The 13,917-nt window shown below is 37.3% G+C and overlaps 1 protein-coding gene across 1 annotated transcript in view; it reads left to right on the top strand.

Moving 5' to 3' along the window:
- GUCY1B1 (guanylate cyclase 1 soluble subunit beta 1) overlaps nucleotides 1–13,917 on the top strand; it is a 41,626-nt gene that overhangs the window by 12,633 nt on the left and 15,076 nt on the right. The window contains exons 3-5 of the mRNA XM_030271457.4: nucleotides 2,768–2,868; nucleotides 3,873–3,991; nucleotides 8,350–8,547. Coding sequence (XP_030127317.1) covers nucleotides 2,768–2,868; nucleotides 3,873–3,991; nucleotides 8,350–8,547 — 418 coding nt within the window. The remainder of the gene's footprint in view (nucleotides 1–2,767; nucleotides 2,869–3,872; nucleotides 3,992–8,349; nucleotides 8,548–13,917) is intronic.

The raw sequence follows: 13,917 nt of genomic DNA, 5'->3' as shown, positions 1-13,917 counted from the left end.
TCTTATCATTTCCCACTGATAACTCCACCTCTCCTCCTGTTTAAGACCTTGCTTAATTAAGGCTATTATAATATTTTTCATGTCATTGGATAGAGAATTATGTTTCTTTTAGGTGGAATTATGAAGCATAATTAGTCACACCTCCCCTATAGTCTTGTCATATTTCTTTAGGAAAGTTGCTTAGCTTGTTTTCAGTTCATAATTCTTAGAGCGAGTATAAAAATGTTTATGTCAAGTAACAGTTACAATACTTCAGTTATTAATAAATAATATGTTTTTGAAATATAAAAACAATGTTGTGTAATTTTTGGACAGTGGGAAGAATGTGAGGAGCAAGATTAAAGGAAGATGAAGAGGAAAAAGAAAATAATGGGTTCCAGATATCCATTAAGTGAATAAATTCTCAAAGACTGATGATTACAAACTGGAGGGTTAGATGACAAGTCATTTCACTTAGGTCAGTAGGATACTGCCATATGAGATTGGAATCAGTCCTTCCCAGCAGTACCATTTGCCATCTAGCAGTTTTAAGATCAACAAGAATGCTTAATTCTTTGAGTACCTCAGGAAATGTTTCTGTTTCTATGGATTGATAATTCCACTACATCTGTAAATGCTTGAGTTGTTCTGCAGGCATTATTATTTTGTATTAATTTTTAAAATCAATGACACCACTTTAGGAAATTAAAACCTGAGTTACAGTCAAAGAATTTGGTTTTAATTTATGTGTGATTATGTTATGATAATGGAGACAAGTGTTTGATGTAAGAGAGGATGCAATATTTTACATAGTAGATTTAGAATTTTACTTTTTGTAGGTCTTTATAATTCCTCTGGTGACCAAGAGAAATTCAGAAGTTAGGAATATTGGTTTTGTAGGCTTGAGCTGTATCTCAAAGAGCATTTCTTTGTATTTACTCAATTTACCAGTCATACTCTGGTAAAAGCTCTTCATTACCATGGTACTAGTAAATAATTGTTTACTCATTGTCCTCTTTAATTTCTACATTAGAAAAATAATTATCCTACTACCAAGTTGAGGAATGTCTTGATTTGCATCCCTTATGCTTAGACTTTTTTAAGAAGCTACCTCATAATCTGCCTTTTTTAATAGTTTTTCAAATTCTTAGGGTATTTTTCTGTAGAGCAACATTGTGTACTGATTTTTTTTTTTTTTTTTTTTGGTGTGATGTAAGATATGATTCAGTGATTCACTTCAAGGCTTTCCAGTGTCTTTGGCTTTCTTTTGACTTCCTGAGTGCACTGCAGAATAGATACACATTTAGATGAAAGGGTGTAATTTATTTTTAATGAAGTAACTGTGACCCTCCACCTGCAAATATACTAATGATGCTGTGATCATATTAGTTTTGCTGAGCCAAAATACATTCTAAGTACATCAATTAGAGCATGAGTACTTAAATGTCTCCTCTTTCGTCATTATTTCTGCAAAGCACACTATCTCTATAGAGAGTCATAGTAGGCAGCACCACAGGAGGTGAACACCTATTTTAAAAAACACACTGAGAAAGGAGGCTGTGCTCATTTTCCAGATGAGGACTTCAACTAACAGGGTACGACTTCATCAGAGAACACAGCAGGCCTCTCTGCACATCTCCTTATTTGCTGAAGGAAAATTTGCAAGGGAAATAAGAACAAACGCAGAATACTGCTTTACATGAAACTGTGCAGAGACAGGGCCATATCCATTGGCATGCTCTGTGCAGAGCAAGACCAGCCACATGGGCAGCTGCCTCTTCAGTGTCCTGGGATTTGCCTGCCCATGGAGGTGCTCCCTGTCCCCCTCCCAAGAGCTGGGACTCCTGCAGCACCAGTGGCCTGGCTCCTGTGCTGTGCAGTCGGGGCAAAACAGGGAGGAAGTCACTTGTGGGTCCTCCCTAGTAACTCACTTGTGCCAAGTGCAAAGCTGCGAAGGCACAACAGTTCATTCATTGTCTGGGGTCCTCAGTAAAAAAATACAGCCTACAGATTTGTGCTGCTTATTGGGCAAGCTGCTGACTTGATGTTCAAGTTGAAGAGAATAGTGAAGGACCCGAAAAACAAAGCAGTCATTTTGTTTTAGTTTTTTACTTGGTGTAAGTCTGCACAGGACGTATATGTGAGTCTTATCTTAAACCTGGGGTAGAGAGTTGTTTCCTTTTGTGAAGAACTGTATATTTTTCTTGTACTTTACCTAAGTGGTGACACTTTACACGTGAGAATCAATGTGCAATGTGAGAACAAGGCCTTGTAAATTCCTAGCATCCTTTTTCTTCTTATCTGCTTGGGATGAGAATTCTGAAAAAAGATATTGATTTGGTACCTGCATCTGTATTTTAAATTCCTCTTTGGATGTATGTGCAAATGGTTGTTAGAAACATCCCACGTCTTTTGTAAATAAAGTGTAATTAAAATGTGATGGAATGAAAAAGCAAAAAGTGTTTAAAGAGCCCATCATGGGCTGCATTAATGGATAGTCTCTTATTTTAAAATGCAAATTGTGTCTTTATTGGTACAGCAACTTCTTTTTGAGGCTCTGTACTGAAAAATCATGTTTATTTTCTTGTAGCTAATTATTCTTCTCAGAACACTTGTGGTCTGAAATATTTGTATTGTACGTTAATGACTGGGAACACTAGTGGCTATGGAACAAATTTATTTCTAAGTTTCTGTCTTAAATAACAATACAAACTTATTTGTTTTAAAAGACTTATCCATATGGTGCTTTTTCCTCAAGCAAAAATATTTTGTTCTATTTTCTTTTTAGGAAGGAGGCGCAGCTGGATGAAGAGGGACAGTTTCTGGTCAGAATAATTTACGATGATTCCAAAACCTATGACCTCGTTGCAGCTGCAAGCAAAGTTCTTAGTAAGTAATGCAGGTATCTTCTTTACCCATTCATCACGAAAAAGGTAATAACCTCCTGCCCCCCAAATCTGTGTAGCAGAGAGGAGCAGGATCTAGCACAGGGGAAGTGAAAACAGAGTATTGGTCAGAGAATTTTTTTTTAATCTTAGGAGAGAGAATTGTATTTCTTTATTTCTCTAAAGAAATTTTACTCCTTTTATTGCTTGAAATTGTTTTTATTATTTCCAAAGTATTCCATCTTAAACTGAAAAAATATACCTCATCCACACAACAGGGGCAGTGTAACAAGCAGTCATGAAGTAGCAACATCCTGCTGCAACTGCAAGTTTCAACCACTGCTGCAAGAGCGGTGAATGAATAAATGAATGAATGAATGAATGTATCCCTGATCTCTGCTAAAGAACAGTGCTGAGTCACAGAAATGCTTGTGGCATGGACCCATTTCATTTAATTGCATATCAAGCATTGATTTGGGTTGCATTCATTTTTAATCATTGCAGCTCTGGTCTGGAATTTAAAAGGTAGAATTATGCCCATCAGCATTATTTTATCTGCAGACCCAAGTGTGGTATGAAATTTTTCTGCATCAGTAATTAGCCAAGAATGTATAAGACTGATGACTGTAGTGTTGAATTGGAGCAGCTGATGTGGTTTCATGCTATTGTAAACTGGAATTAACTGCTGAGGCGAGCACTACTAACAACCAAGCTTCTTTATTTTCAAGAAGTGATTAATTTTTCTGTATCAAAATCTAAATGCTATACATGTGTGAAATGTACAATGCTGTGAAATAATAATAGTAATTGGTAAATCTTCAATTAAATTCCTGTATTGCATACTCTCTATTTGCCATGTAAACCCTTGATCTTGCTTTGTTCTTGACCTACTGGCTCTGGGTAGTGTTTAGGTACAGTCTTTCTTTTTAATGAATACAAGAGTAAAGAAATAAGTAAGTGCATGAAATACAGTGTTTGGACTGAATAATATTTTCCTGTCTTAACTAGATTTAAATGCTGGGGAAATTCTTCAAATGTTTGGGAAGATGTTTTTTGTGTTTTGTCAAGAATCTGGTTATGATACAATTCTACGTGTCTTGGGCTCAAATGTGAGAGAGTTTTTGCAGGTAAGAATTTTGTGCAAAATCGTTTCAGATACCAGATAGAATTGTGGCCAAGTCCATAGAAATTTAAATTGAAATTCCAAAGAGAAATTTGGAACAGGAGTATTCATATGCAACAGATTGCAGGGGTGGTCTGTGTTAAGTGGACTTACTTTATCATAACAGAAAATGTGGTCTTCAGTTTTTATGATATTTCTTCTATTATCTCTCTTTATAAGTACTGGATATTTCCAATAGTATGTCATGTGCAGAGCTAGGGCTCATAACAGCTTATCCCTTAAGATATTATTCTTCATCCATAAACTCATCCATGAACTCATCTTCTCATCCATGACGGTGAGCTACTGCAGAACAGCATGATACTGTACCATAAGCACAAACAAAATGAATATGATTCTTTAATAGCATGGAAGAAATGTAGGATCTTCTCTAGAGTGTTATTTCTAGGTGTGGAAAAATGGCCTTTTTTGTGACCTGAAAATTATTCACTTCTGTAAGCACTTTGTTTTTAAGAATTGTGATCTACATCACTCTTGAAGAGAACTGTGTACTGTAATGAAGTTAAAAGAATTGAACTGGAGAGCACCCAAAAGCTGACTATTAAAACTTGGTTTTCTCTGAATATATAGCAGCCTCTTGTCATCTGTACCCTTAAAATCTCTCCAGCATTAAAGGAAAAAACAGAATCATAATTTGCTGGATTACTTGAATATTTACTTGTGTGTCTCACTGCCCCAAAATCTGCTTCATTCCAGAGCATCCTAGATGCAGTCAACCCAGACTTGTACAAATCCCACAAACTGTAGTTGCTGGGCAGAACAGGGTATGTGGATGTTCCAGCTTGTGCATACCATGAGCAATCTGTAAACCACTATGGGATGTGACATCCTTTATATTTCATAGCTTCATTCACAGGCTGCTCTCAAAGCAAGCAATTTCTAAAGGTAACTCATGTACTGAAGTTGAGGTTGAGCAAGAAGAGGGGAGGGAAAAAAAAGACATAGCTGCCCCATTGCATCATCACTTTGGTTATTCATATATGGGCCAGAAATACAGATTCTTTTTGCTTTCCCTCATGCCCCTTTCCATCTAATAGATTTCTCTTTTCATTCCTTGCCGCATGTGCTGGTGGAAGGACTGGACATGTTTGTTATGCACACCAAATATCTATAAAAGTGGAAACAGCTTACATTTATATTCTTCTAATGACAGTATTTTAAGTTGCTTTGTTTGAATTTCAGTGTTAACAGATGACATTGGCTATTATATACTTTTCTAAATGTTAACAGGATTAATGTATTAGTAGCTGTGCCAGAAGTGTACTTTTTAGCTTTTTATTGCAATGGAAAATCAACATTAGCTGTGATTTATTATTTTTGCATCTTCCAGCAGTCATACTAGGTCAGGAAACTACTTTATATACCTGTTACAAAAATAGGTATGGGCTGGGTTTAAGATCCCCAACTTTTATCAGATTCTTAAAATACATAATAGAGTTCAAAAGGTACTTCTTGAAATGTATACTGAGTCCAGGATATATACAAAATAATTGAGAACTGCTGTTTTTTAAAATATATGAAAATAAATCTCACATTTATGTTCCATTTCCTTTGACATCTCAAGAAAATTTAGTTTATTCATAGTTGAAACACAGGTACTTCAAGCTTCATGAAAGAGGAAAATAAAGAGGGCAGCTAAATCAAATATTTATACTTCATGTGAAAAACACAAGCATGGAAAATTTGCAAATCATGTTGAAAGACATTGTGCCTAAGAGAAGAAATGTGAAAAGAGGTACCTCCTAAGAAACCCAAAGTGAGATTTTATGTTTTTATGTAGCTTTCTATTTAATGAAAATAAAAGTTGTTAGTTCTCTCATTTAAGGAATTGTTTACATGGTCATTTAGACTTTCATACTTGCAGTGCATTAAAATTCAGGGGATTAACTCCTCTTTTAGATAAGTCTCCAGGTGCTGTGTACCACATATCACTGAACAGCATGTGTTTGTATTTCAGGTGCCAACCACAATCTCACTTTTAGATCAGCCCCATTTAGTATGACTGTTTGTCCTTGCTTGGAGAGTCCCTTGTTTTCCCATGGAGCTGGTCACTGTTCTTCATAGCTCTGGAATTGTTCTTGGGTCCCAGCACAAGCTCTGGCACACATCTGAGTGGTCTAGTAGCCAAAAATTCAGGAAGAGAGTTTAGCCTATTATAAACTGTATCTGACCTCACCTCTTGCTCACAGCAGGTGAACATGCAAGGAAAAAGGCATTTGTTCTTTCAGAATCTGCAATATAAATTTAGAATTGATCGAACACAACAAAGAAATAGGATTAGGAGTAATAATGACAGTGTCTAGGTCTAGGAGTGATTTCAGCTCCATGAACTGGAAAAACCTGTCTACTCCTCGACTATGTGTCAAAGTGAGATTTTGAATACAGTGAGCTGTAGGTCCCCCACTCTGGAAGATTAGAGAGTAAAAGCTGAGGGACCTATCACATGGACTTTACCTGTGACACTGCTTTGACAGAGTCAGCCATAAATGAGTGGAAGGGTGACAAAGTGGTTTTGCAGAATGGAGCTAAGACCAGTTGTTAGTCACACTTGTGCCAGACTTAAATTTTAATACTTAGACAACCATTTTACAAAAATTCTGTCCTTGACATTGGCTGTTCCCTGTTTGAAATTCTTCAGCTGGTGACTGTGTAACTGGAAGATTTCTGAAAGTCTTTTCCCATGTATCTCCCTAAGAGTTTTTCTCCAAAAGGTCGATATATCCCGGCTGTTTCTGAGGCATATCTACTGAAACTGCAGTTAGGCATCCATTGAAGGAGATGGTGGGGCAATCTTTCAGAGCCAGTCATCTCTCTTGCTCTTTTCTCATCACACTTTCAAAGCTGTCTCCTCCAATTTCATTGTCTTGAACCCTGCAAAGTTCTTACAGAATTTGCCTTCAAGCATTATGTTTTTTGTCAATGCCCACCAACAGCTGGAATGAATTGACACCCAGATTGTTGCCTCTTCATGTTCTAATTTTGAGATGTTGATATAGCAACAAAAACATGAATTGGAAACAAGCTGAAAAACTGAAGGAGGAAATTCCAGGCTAAGTGCATCCCACGGAATTCATTGCTAAGAGTGTCATTTTGTCTGGAGGTCTCCAAGAGAAAAGGCAGCTGTTCAAACACTTCACAGCTCACATGAAATCAATTTCAATATGCCTCCACAAATTTGATGATCGACAGATGCTCATGAAAGGTGGAAAATTTCCCAGACAGCACACTGAAAATATTTTCACTTCACTTCCTATGTTGGCAGAAAACAATATGCAAAGCCTGGTGGTAGCAGTCACTTGCAGGGCAGTGAGAGAACAAAATTTAAAATATGCAGTAATGTTCTGGACTTAAGATGAAAGGAGTTGTATGAATTTTACAACATAAACAAAAAATTGTGGATTGCAACTCTATCCTGCAAACTAGGTTTCTCTTTCTATATTGGCAGCAAATAGCAACTTGGATCCTTGATAATTGCTCACAATCAAAGTTGAATCTAGTGTTGAGTTTTCAGTGTGATTTTGATCTCACTGTTCTCTTTATGTCCTGATTAGTCATGCCTATCAGTTTATAATTTAGCTTTCCTCTCCAGATCACAATTTGTCTGGTTAAAATTTAAAGTTAAATACATGAGATATCTGGGAAAGTAGTAGAGAAAAAAAAAATCTCTTCCCTTCCTTGAACAACTTTTTCAGATAACTTATTACAGCAGCTGTGCTATTTCTGTTTATTTTGTAGATTTTTTCAGTTATTGTCAAAAGAAAATACATATTTGAGTTTGGTTTTTCAGGCATTTAAATCTTTAAAATTTGAACTTTGTCAGGCCCTGTAAACTTTTATGTTGTCAGAAATAGGCTTTTTCACTGATAATAAGGAAAAAGATTAGTGTTTATTCAGACATGATTATTTGTATTTGGCTCCTGAATTATTATTTGAAGAGGAGATTATAGAGACTAAAATTGGAAGGAATGAAACTGGATGAGCTACCAGACTGAGAAACACACAGAAGGTCTTTAATCATCTGAATGTTTCAAAATACAGCATAATCAAGCATGACTTCTTACTATCTGGAGTAATTTATAATAGTCCTAATTTTTATGCCATTCATTGTTCAAATGTTGCCATGGTAGATAGGCTACCTGAAAAGCCTGCTGTGATGGCAATTCAACAGAGAGTTAAGGCAAATGTGTAGAAGTATGAGCAGTAGGAAAGAGGAGATGTTCAGATTGGACAAAATATGTGCTTACTTTCTTTAAAAATAGTAAGTGAATGCCTTATAATCACGTTTTAAATTTCTTCTTCCAGAACCTGGATGCTTTGCATGACCACCTCGCTACCATTTACCCGGGTATGCGAGCTCCTTCCTTCAGATGCACGGACGCGGAGAAGGGGAAGGGACTCATTCTGCATTATTATTCAGAAAGAGAAGGTCTGCAGGATATTGTCATTGGAATCATCAAAACAGTAGCTCAACAGATCCATGGTACAGAAATAGATATGAAGGTAATGTCTGAAGCAATATACTCATTGAGAATTTATATCAATAGAAAAAAACAAGAAAACCAAAAGTGAACTTATAGCAAACAGTAATTTTCACGGTTGCTGTCTTCTGTGAAGAAGTGGCGTCAGTACTGACTCTCAGGAAGAGCCATCATAATTTGTGTTGCTTGAAGGATACAGCCATGTACTGAGAAGGCCAGCTCTTATTGGCAGGCAGACCTGACTGGGAACAGTACAAAAAAATATCCCCTTATTCAGAAAAGGATTTTAAAGAGGGCATGTAAAGAATTTAGATACTGGGATGCCCCTCCCCTCCTCCCTCCCCCCCCCCGCCTTTATTTTATGTTCGGCATATATTTCTTACTGTCTACTTTGTTCTCTGAGAACATGGACTTTCCTCTTTGTCCTATATTCTTTGTCTGTGTGCAGACTATGAGGCTGATGTGCATTGATGAGGACTGGGCAGCAAGCAGTGTTTTCCTCCCAGCCAGCATGCCAGGTTCTTCCCAGGAAAAAGATATGTTTGTGGGTTTCTTGCTGTCGTTGCATGGAAGTGACTGGATATGCACCTAGAGCCCCAGAAGTGAAAAAATGTTTCTCAGTGACAAAGTTTATGTAATGACATGATTGCTCAGTCGCTTGTAAAATGGGAAAGAGGCTTCTTCTTTGCCCATACAGAGCAACAGAAAGAATTAATTGATCGGGTCTTCTATATTTAATAGTATGAAATCAGGGTTTGGTCCGAGATGTAGATATATGTGGGGGGACAAACAAAAAATGAAAACTTTTTTCTATCAAAAATATTGCAACTGATATAAATTTTTTTCATCAAGTAGAAAAGAATCTAAGCATATACACCAATCATTCTTTGGGTTTCTTAAATATTCCCTAGTCATACTAGATTTTTAGCACAGTTTCATTGTATGCTTGTTGAGAAAATCCTTTCTTTATTTTATCACAAAGCATGACCTTGCCCAGGTAAGAGATTTGCAGGCAGTCCAATGACAAAGATATTTTTACTGCTGAATAGGAGTATTTGCCTTTTAGGTTTCCTGTTCTAAGCTAGCTCAGGTTTATAGTAGATGTCTAGTTGTGTATAGTGTAGTGATATACTTGTGTCCTTGTGTAGATTCTATTTTGTAGGAAACCACAGTTCAAATTTCTGCAGCAGGTGTTAGTAATCAGATACAGAAGAATACAACACAATCAAAACAATCCTCTTCTTAGATCCCTGTTTATTTGAAAGGAGGACTGTGTTGGAAAGTTGGCTGCAAATGTGCTGAAGCTGTCACTTGACAAGCACTTCTTTTGGTAGCACAGGCAACTTAAGCAGTCCCTGTTCTCTCAGTGCTCAGGCTTGTCCTACAGCAGCTTATTTGGCTGTGCCTTCCAGCTGGTGTCAAGTTATAAAATAAACTATCTGAGGAAATGAGCTGGGTTCAAAACAACAGGGTTTTTTTTTTTGGACTTTTTTTACCTTCATATGTTCCTTTACATGGTTTAATGTTCTGTCTCTCAGAGGTCCACACAGAGGCAAGAGTGATCCATGGGGTAGAGGAGGAATCTGTATTGTCCAAAGCAGGTAGCAGCACAAACTTCTGATAAATTGTCCTCTCAATCTGAAGATTACTTTGGTGAGAAAATTGTATTAATATCCATCTGGAACTTCTCACAAATAGTATATGTTCTAAAGAGGTTTAAATATTTATTATGTATTTACTTATTTTTTAAATTTGACTGTTTTAGGCTTTTCTGGAAATTTTACAGTTGTACTTTACGTTAGTAGATATTTAATAGTATTAGTCAAACCTACTGTAAATGAATGCAAAGTCTAATTTAAATCTACACTATTCTTCTAGATTGTCTGAGGTAGAAGCGTATAGGTGCCTAAAAATAGTATTAACCTCTAAACTGAAGAAAGTGTATATTGTCTTATTTTGTCTGTTACCCCAGTTTTAAACTTTTCCTTGTGAGAAAGTCATGTACCCTTAACCCTGAACATTTTCATGCCTCTCCTGCTTAATAAAGCCTATGTCTTGACATCTCTAGGATATTATATACACTGCTGTACTCCACAGGTACTCAGAAACTTCAGTGGTAGATAAGGAGAGAATTTATTCTCTAAGGTGAGGGTGCTGAAATTTGCAGCTTATCCACAGACACTGAAAGTCTTCCTGCATTACTACACAGGTCAGATATTAATCATGAATGGTATAAAGTGAAGGGTTTAAAGTAAAGACTAGCATTGTAATAACTAAGTAGCTTTACTGTTCAAAATACTGAGACTAGGAGAAAAAATAGACCAACTTCTTTCATCTCCATTCTTTGCCTCATAATTTAGTGAATTAATGCTTTTGCGTTTTAGTCTGTTAGCAGTGCATTGTTTGAAACAGCACAGCACAGAAACACAATGGAATTGCTTTTAATTCCTTCAGGTTTTGTGGACTAATAATTGCCTCTACTGTAAAATTTTTGGTTTGAACCTTAGTTAGAATTTTGCGTAGGGAAGAATGGTTTTGGTTTTTTTTTTAATCTGATAGAAACCTCAGTGCCTAGCTCAAAGATTCCAGTGTTATTATGGGAGTCATCTTCTGACTTGCAAAAAGAGATTCCTGAGTTGTCCTTTCAAATTTCTTTATCCAAACCACTTGCATAACAGTCCAACACGGGACTGACTTAGTAAGTTCTGCAGTTCTCTTTATATTAGTATAATGTTGATATCTGAAATTTTATGTTTAATACTTCGTTATACACTTTTCTTCTCCATCTGTTTTGAACAAATGCTTATATAAATCTGCTTGAGAAAATACATGCTTCTAATTCTGTATTTTCATGAAGCTTTGGTTGAATTTCTCTAATATATTACAAGTCTCTGTATAGGAGGTAGCAGAGATAATTGCTTTTGATAATGCTGGATTTGTTTACTTAAGTGGTTAGATTTTGTGTCATGGGTTGAAATGGCTGAGGTTGGAAGGAACTTCTGGAGGTCATTTTGTTCAACCTCACCTGCTCATGCCTGGCCACCTAGGGCGAGTTGTTCTGGGCCATGCTCAGATATCTTTCAGCTATCTCTAGGGATGGAGCCTCTGCAAATTCTTTGGACAACAGGTGCCAATCTCTCTCACAGTAGAAAAGTGTTTCCTGATGTTCAGACAACAGCTCCTGTGTTTCAGTTTGTGCCCATTGCCTCTTGTCCAGGCACTGGACACCACTGAAAAGAGCCTGGCTCCATCCTCTCTTCACCCTCCCTTCAGGTATTTGTGTGCATGGATGAGATCCTGCTGAGCCATCTGTTCTCCAGGCTGGACAGTGCTGGCTGTCTCAGCCTTTCCTCTTCTGAGAGATGCTCCAGTACCTTGATCATCTTAGCAGCTCTCCCTAGAGGGACTGGACTCTGTCTCATAGCTCTGTAGCTCTCGTACTGAGGAGCCCACAGCTGGACACAGCACTCCAGGTGTGGCCTTTCCAGTGTTGAGGAGAGGGGAAGGATCTGCAGACCTTCCTCAGTCTGCAGAGAAAACCAGCTAATGGTCACAAGAGGAAACAAAATGTTAAAGAACTATTGCTCTTGTTTAGTCTCACATTGTTTCTTTGGGTGGAGAAATAGCTGAATAGAAAAAAGGTTTTAATTTTATCACCTTTCTTCAGTCTCACACAGAACAATCTTGTATGTGTGTGTATATACATATATATATCTAAAACCATACATCTTCTGAAATAAAGTAGGGCTTCCTTTTTCCAGCATGGTGTCCTTCAGGAAGTGTACTCTTTTAACACCTAGTGTATGTGTGTGCAGAAGGAAAGGGGGGATGGGGTGTGGGGGGGAAGTGTAATTTTCTTTCTGTTAGATGTTCTTAGCACTGAAAGGAAACCAGTTTGTTTTGAACTTGGATTCAAAACTCTGGTTGAATAGTTCAGGAAAGCCCAAGTTGACATTAATTGATCAATTAGTTCAAATCCAGTTTGCATTATCTTCTCTGATATGGTAATCCATTTTTAGCAAATAGAGCTAAGACTAAATCATTTTTGCAGCAGGTATTGTCTCAAAAATTGTTGCTGACCTTGTGTATACACTATGAATGTTCATGTTCTGCCAGTCTCAGTATGAGAACTAAAAAATCATCACAATGCTGGTGACAAACTTTGTCATGAGATCTCTGTTAGCAACCTACTGGCTATGCCTTCTTTTGCTTCGCTTGTCAAAGGTTGTTTGTATATAAATTAGGGTGACCTGTGAAGGTGAAGTCAGGACAGGGATTCCCTCAAGGCTACTAATGGTATGGGTCAACAAAAGTTGTTGTACATAATCCAGCAAAGCCCAAAAATCTGTTGGGAGAACAGAATTCTGCAGTTCTGTTATTTGAGGGCAGACTATCAAAATCTTTTACATAGGGAAGATGTTTTACAATATAAAATTGAGAAAAGAGCAGGGGAGGTCCTTGACAAGATGGTAATTTCAGGCTTACTACTGGCCGTGTGAAAAAACAAAGTGAAGATGTGACCAGCTGGAGAGCTGAGCTAAAAACTACTTGGCTACTTGTCATGGAAGGCAAGCAGTACTGGACCACACATTACAATGCTAACTGTGTGTGAAGATAAGTCAGTCATGGAGCATGATCAGCCTCTAATTTCGGCAATGGGGCAGATGTAACCTTCACTATCTCCAGGCACAGTGGTTTGATGAAGTGAGACAGTCTGCACAGACAACCAGCTGCCGGGGACAGATATTCCCATGGTTCTATCTTTGGGTATGCAAAACTAAGTTTTCCACTGCCATTTCCGCAGTGAACTCCTTTGTCTTGAGATCATTCTGAAACAGTTATAGTGAACTTTGTTAAGCAGCATTGCACAGTCACTTTTGATCAGAAGACATCAAAAATTTCATCCTGTATAGACCTTTAAAGGGTAAAAGTCCTCTGTTTTGTATTAATTTTCACAATCTCATCAAAAAAGAGCCCTGTCCAAGGACATTCTCTCCTGCCATGCTGAAATACAAGTGTGTCCTGGGGATATTCTCACATCTGCAGAATTGAGTCTTGTAGACACATCAGTGACAGCTTAACAGATAGCATGTGCTCAGTATATATTCTGTATCACAGCAATGCTTCTTGATTTAATATCTTATGTGAAGCTCGCAAAATACATTAAACCACACTCATTTTAAAATTACTTTTTTCTGAATTATCATTCCCTGAAATATTGGTGTGACTTTTCACTTGATTAGGCAAGAAAAAATTCCGAAGTTACATCTCCTGGAAGGCACAGGCAGGTTAGCAGTTAGATGTTATATATTCTCTTTGAAACCAGGAGAGTGATTTCTCTCTTCAGTTTTAACTGCAGTTACTATGGTGATTGAGCTCTTAGACATTGTGA

Source organism: Taeniopygia guttata, chromosome 4, assembly GCF_048771995.1.
Source record: "Taeniopygia guttata chromosome 4, bTaeGut7.mat, whole genome shotgun sequence".
Classification (NCBI taxonomy): Eukaryota; Metazoa; Chordata; class Aves; order Passeriformes; family Estrildidae; genus Taeniopygia; species Taeniopygia guttata.
Note: the sequence above shows the minus strand (reverse complement) of the source record. Positions and strands in the feature narration are given on the sequence as shown.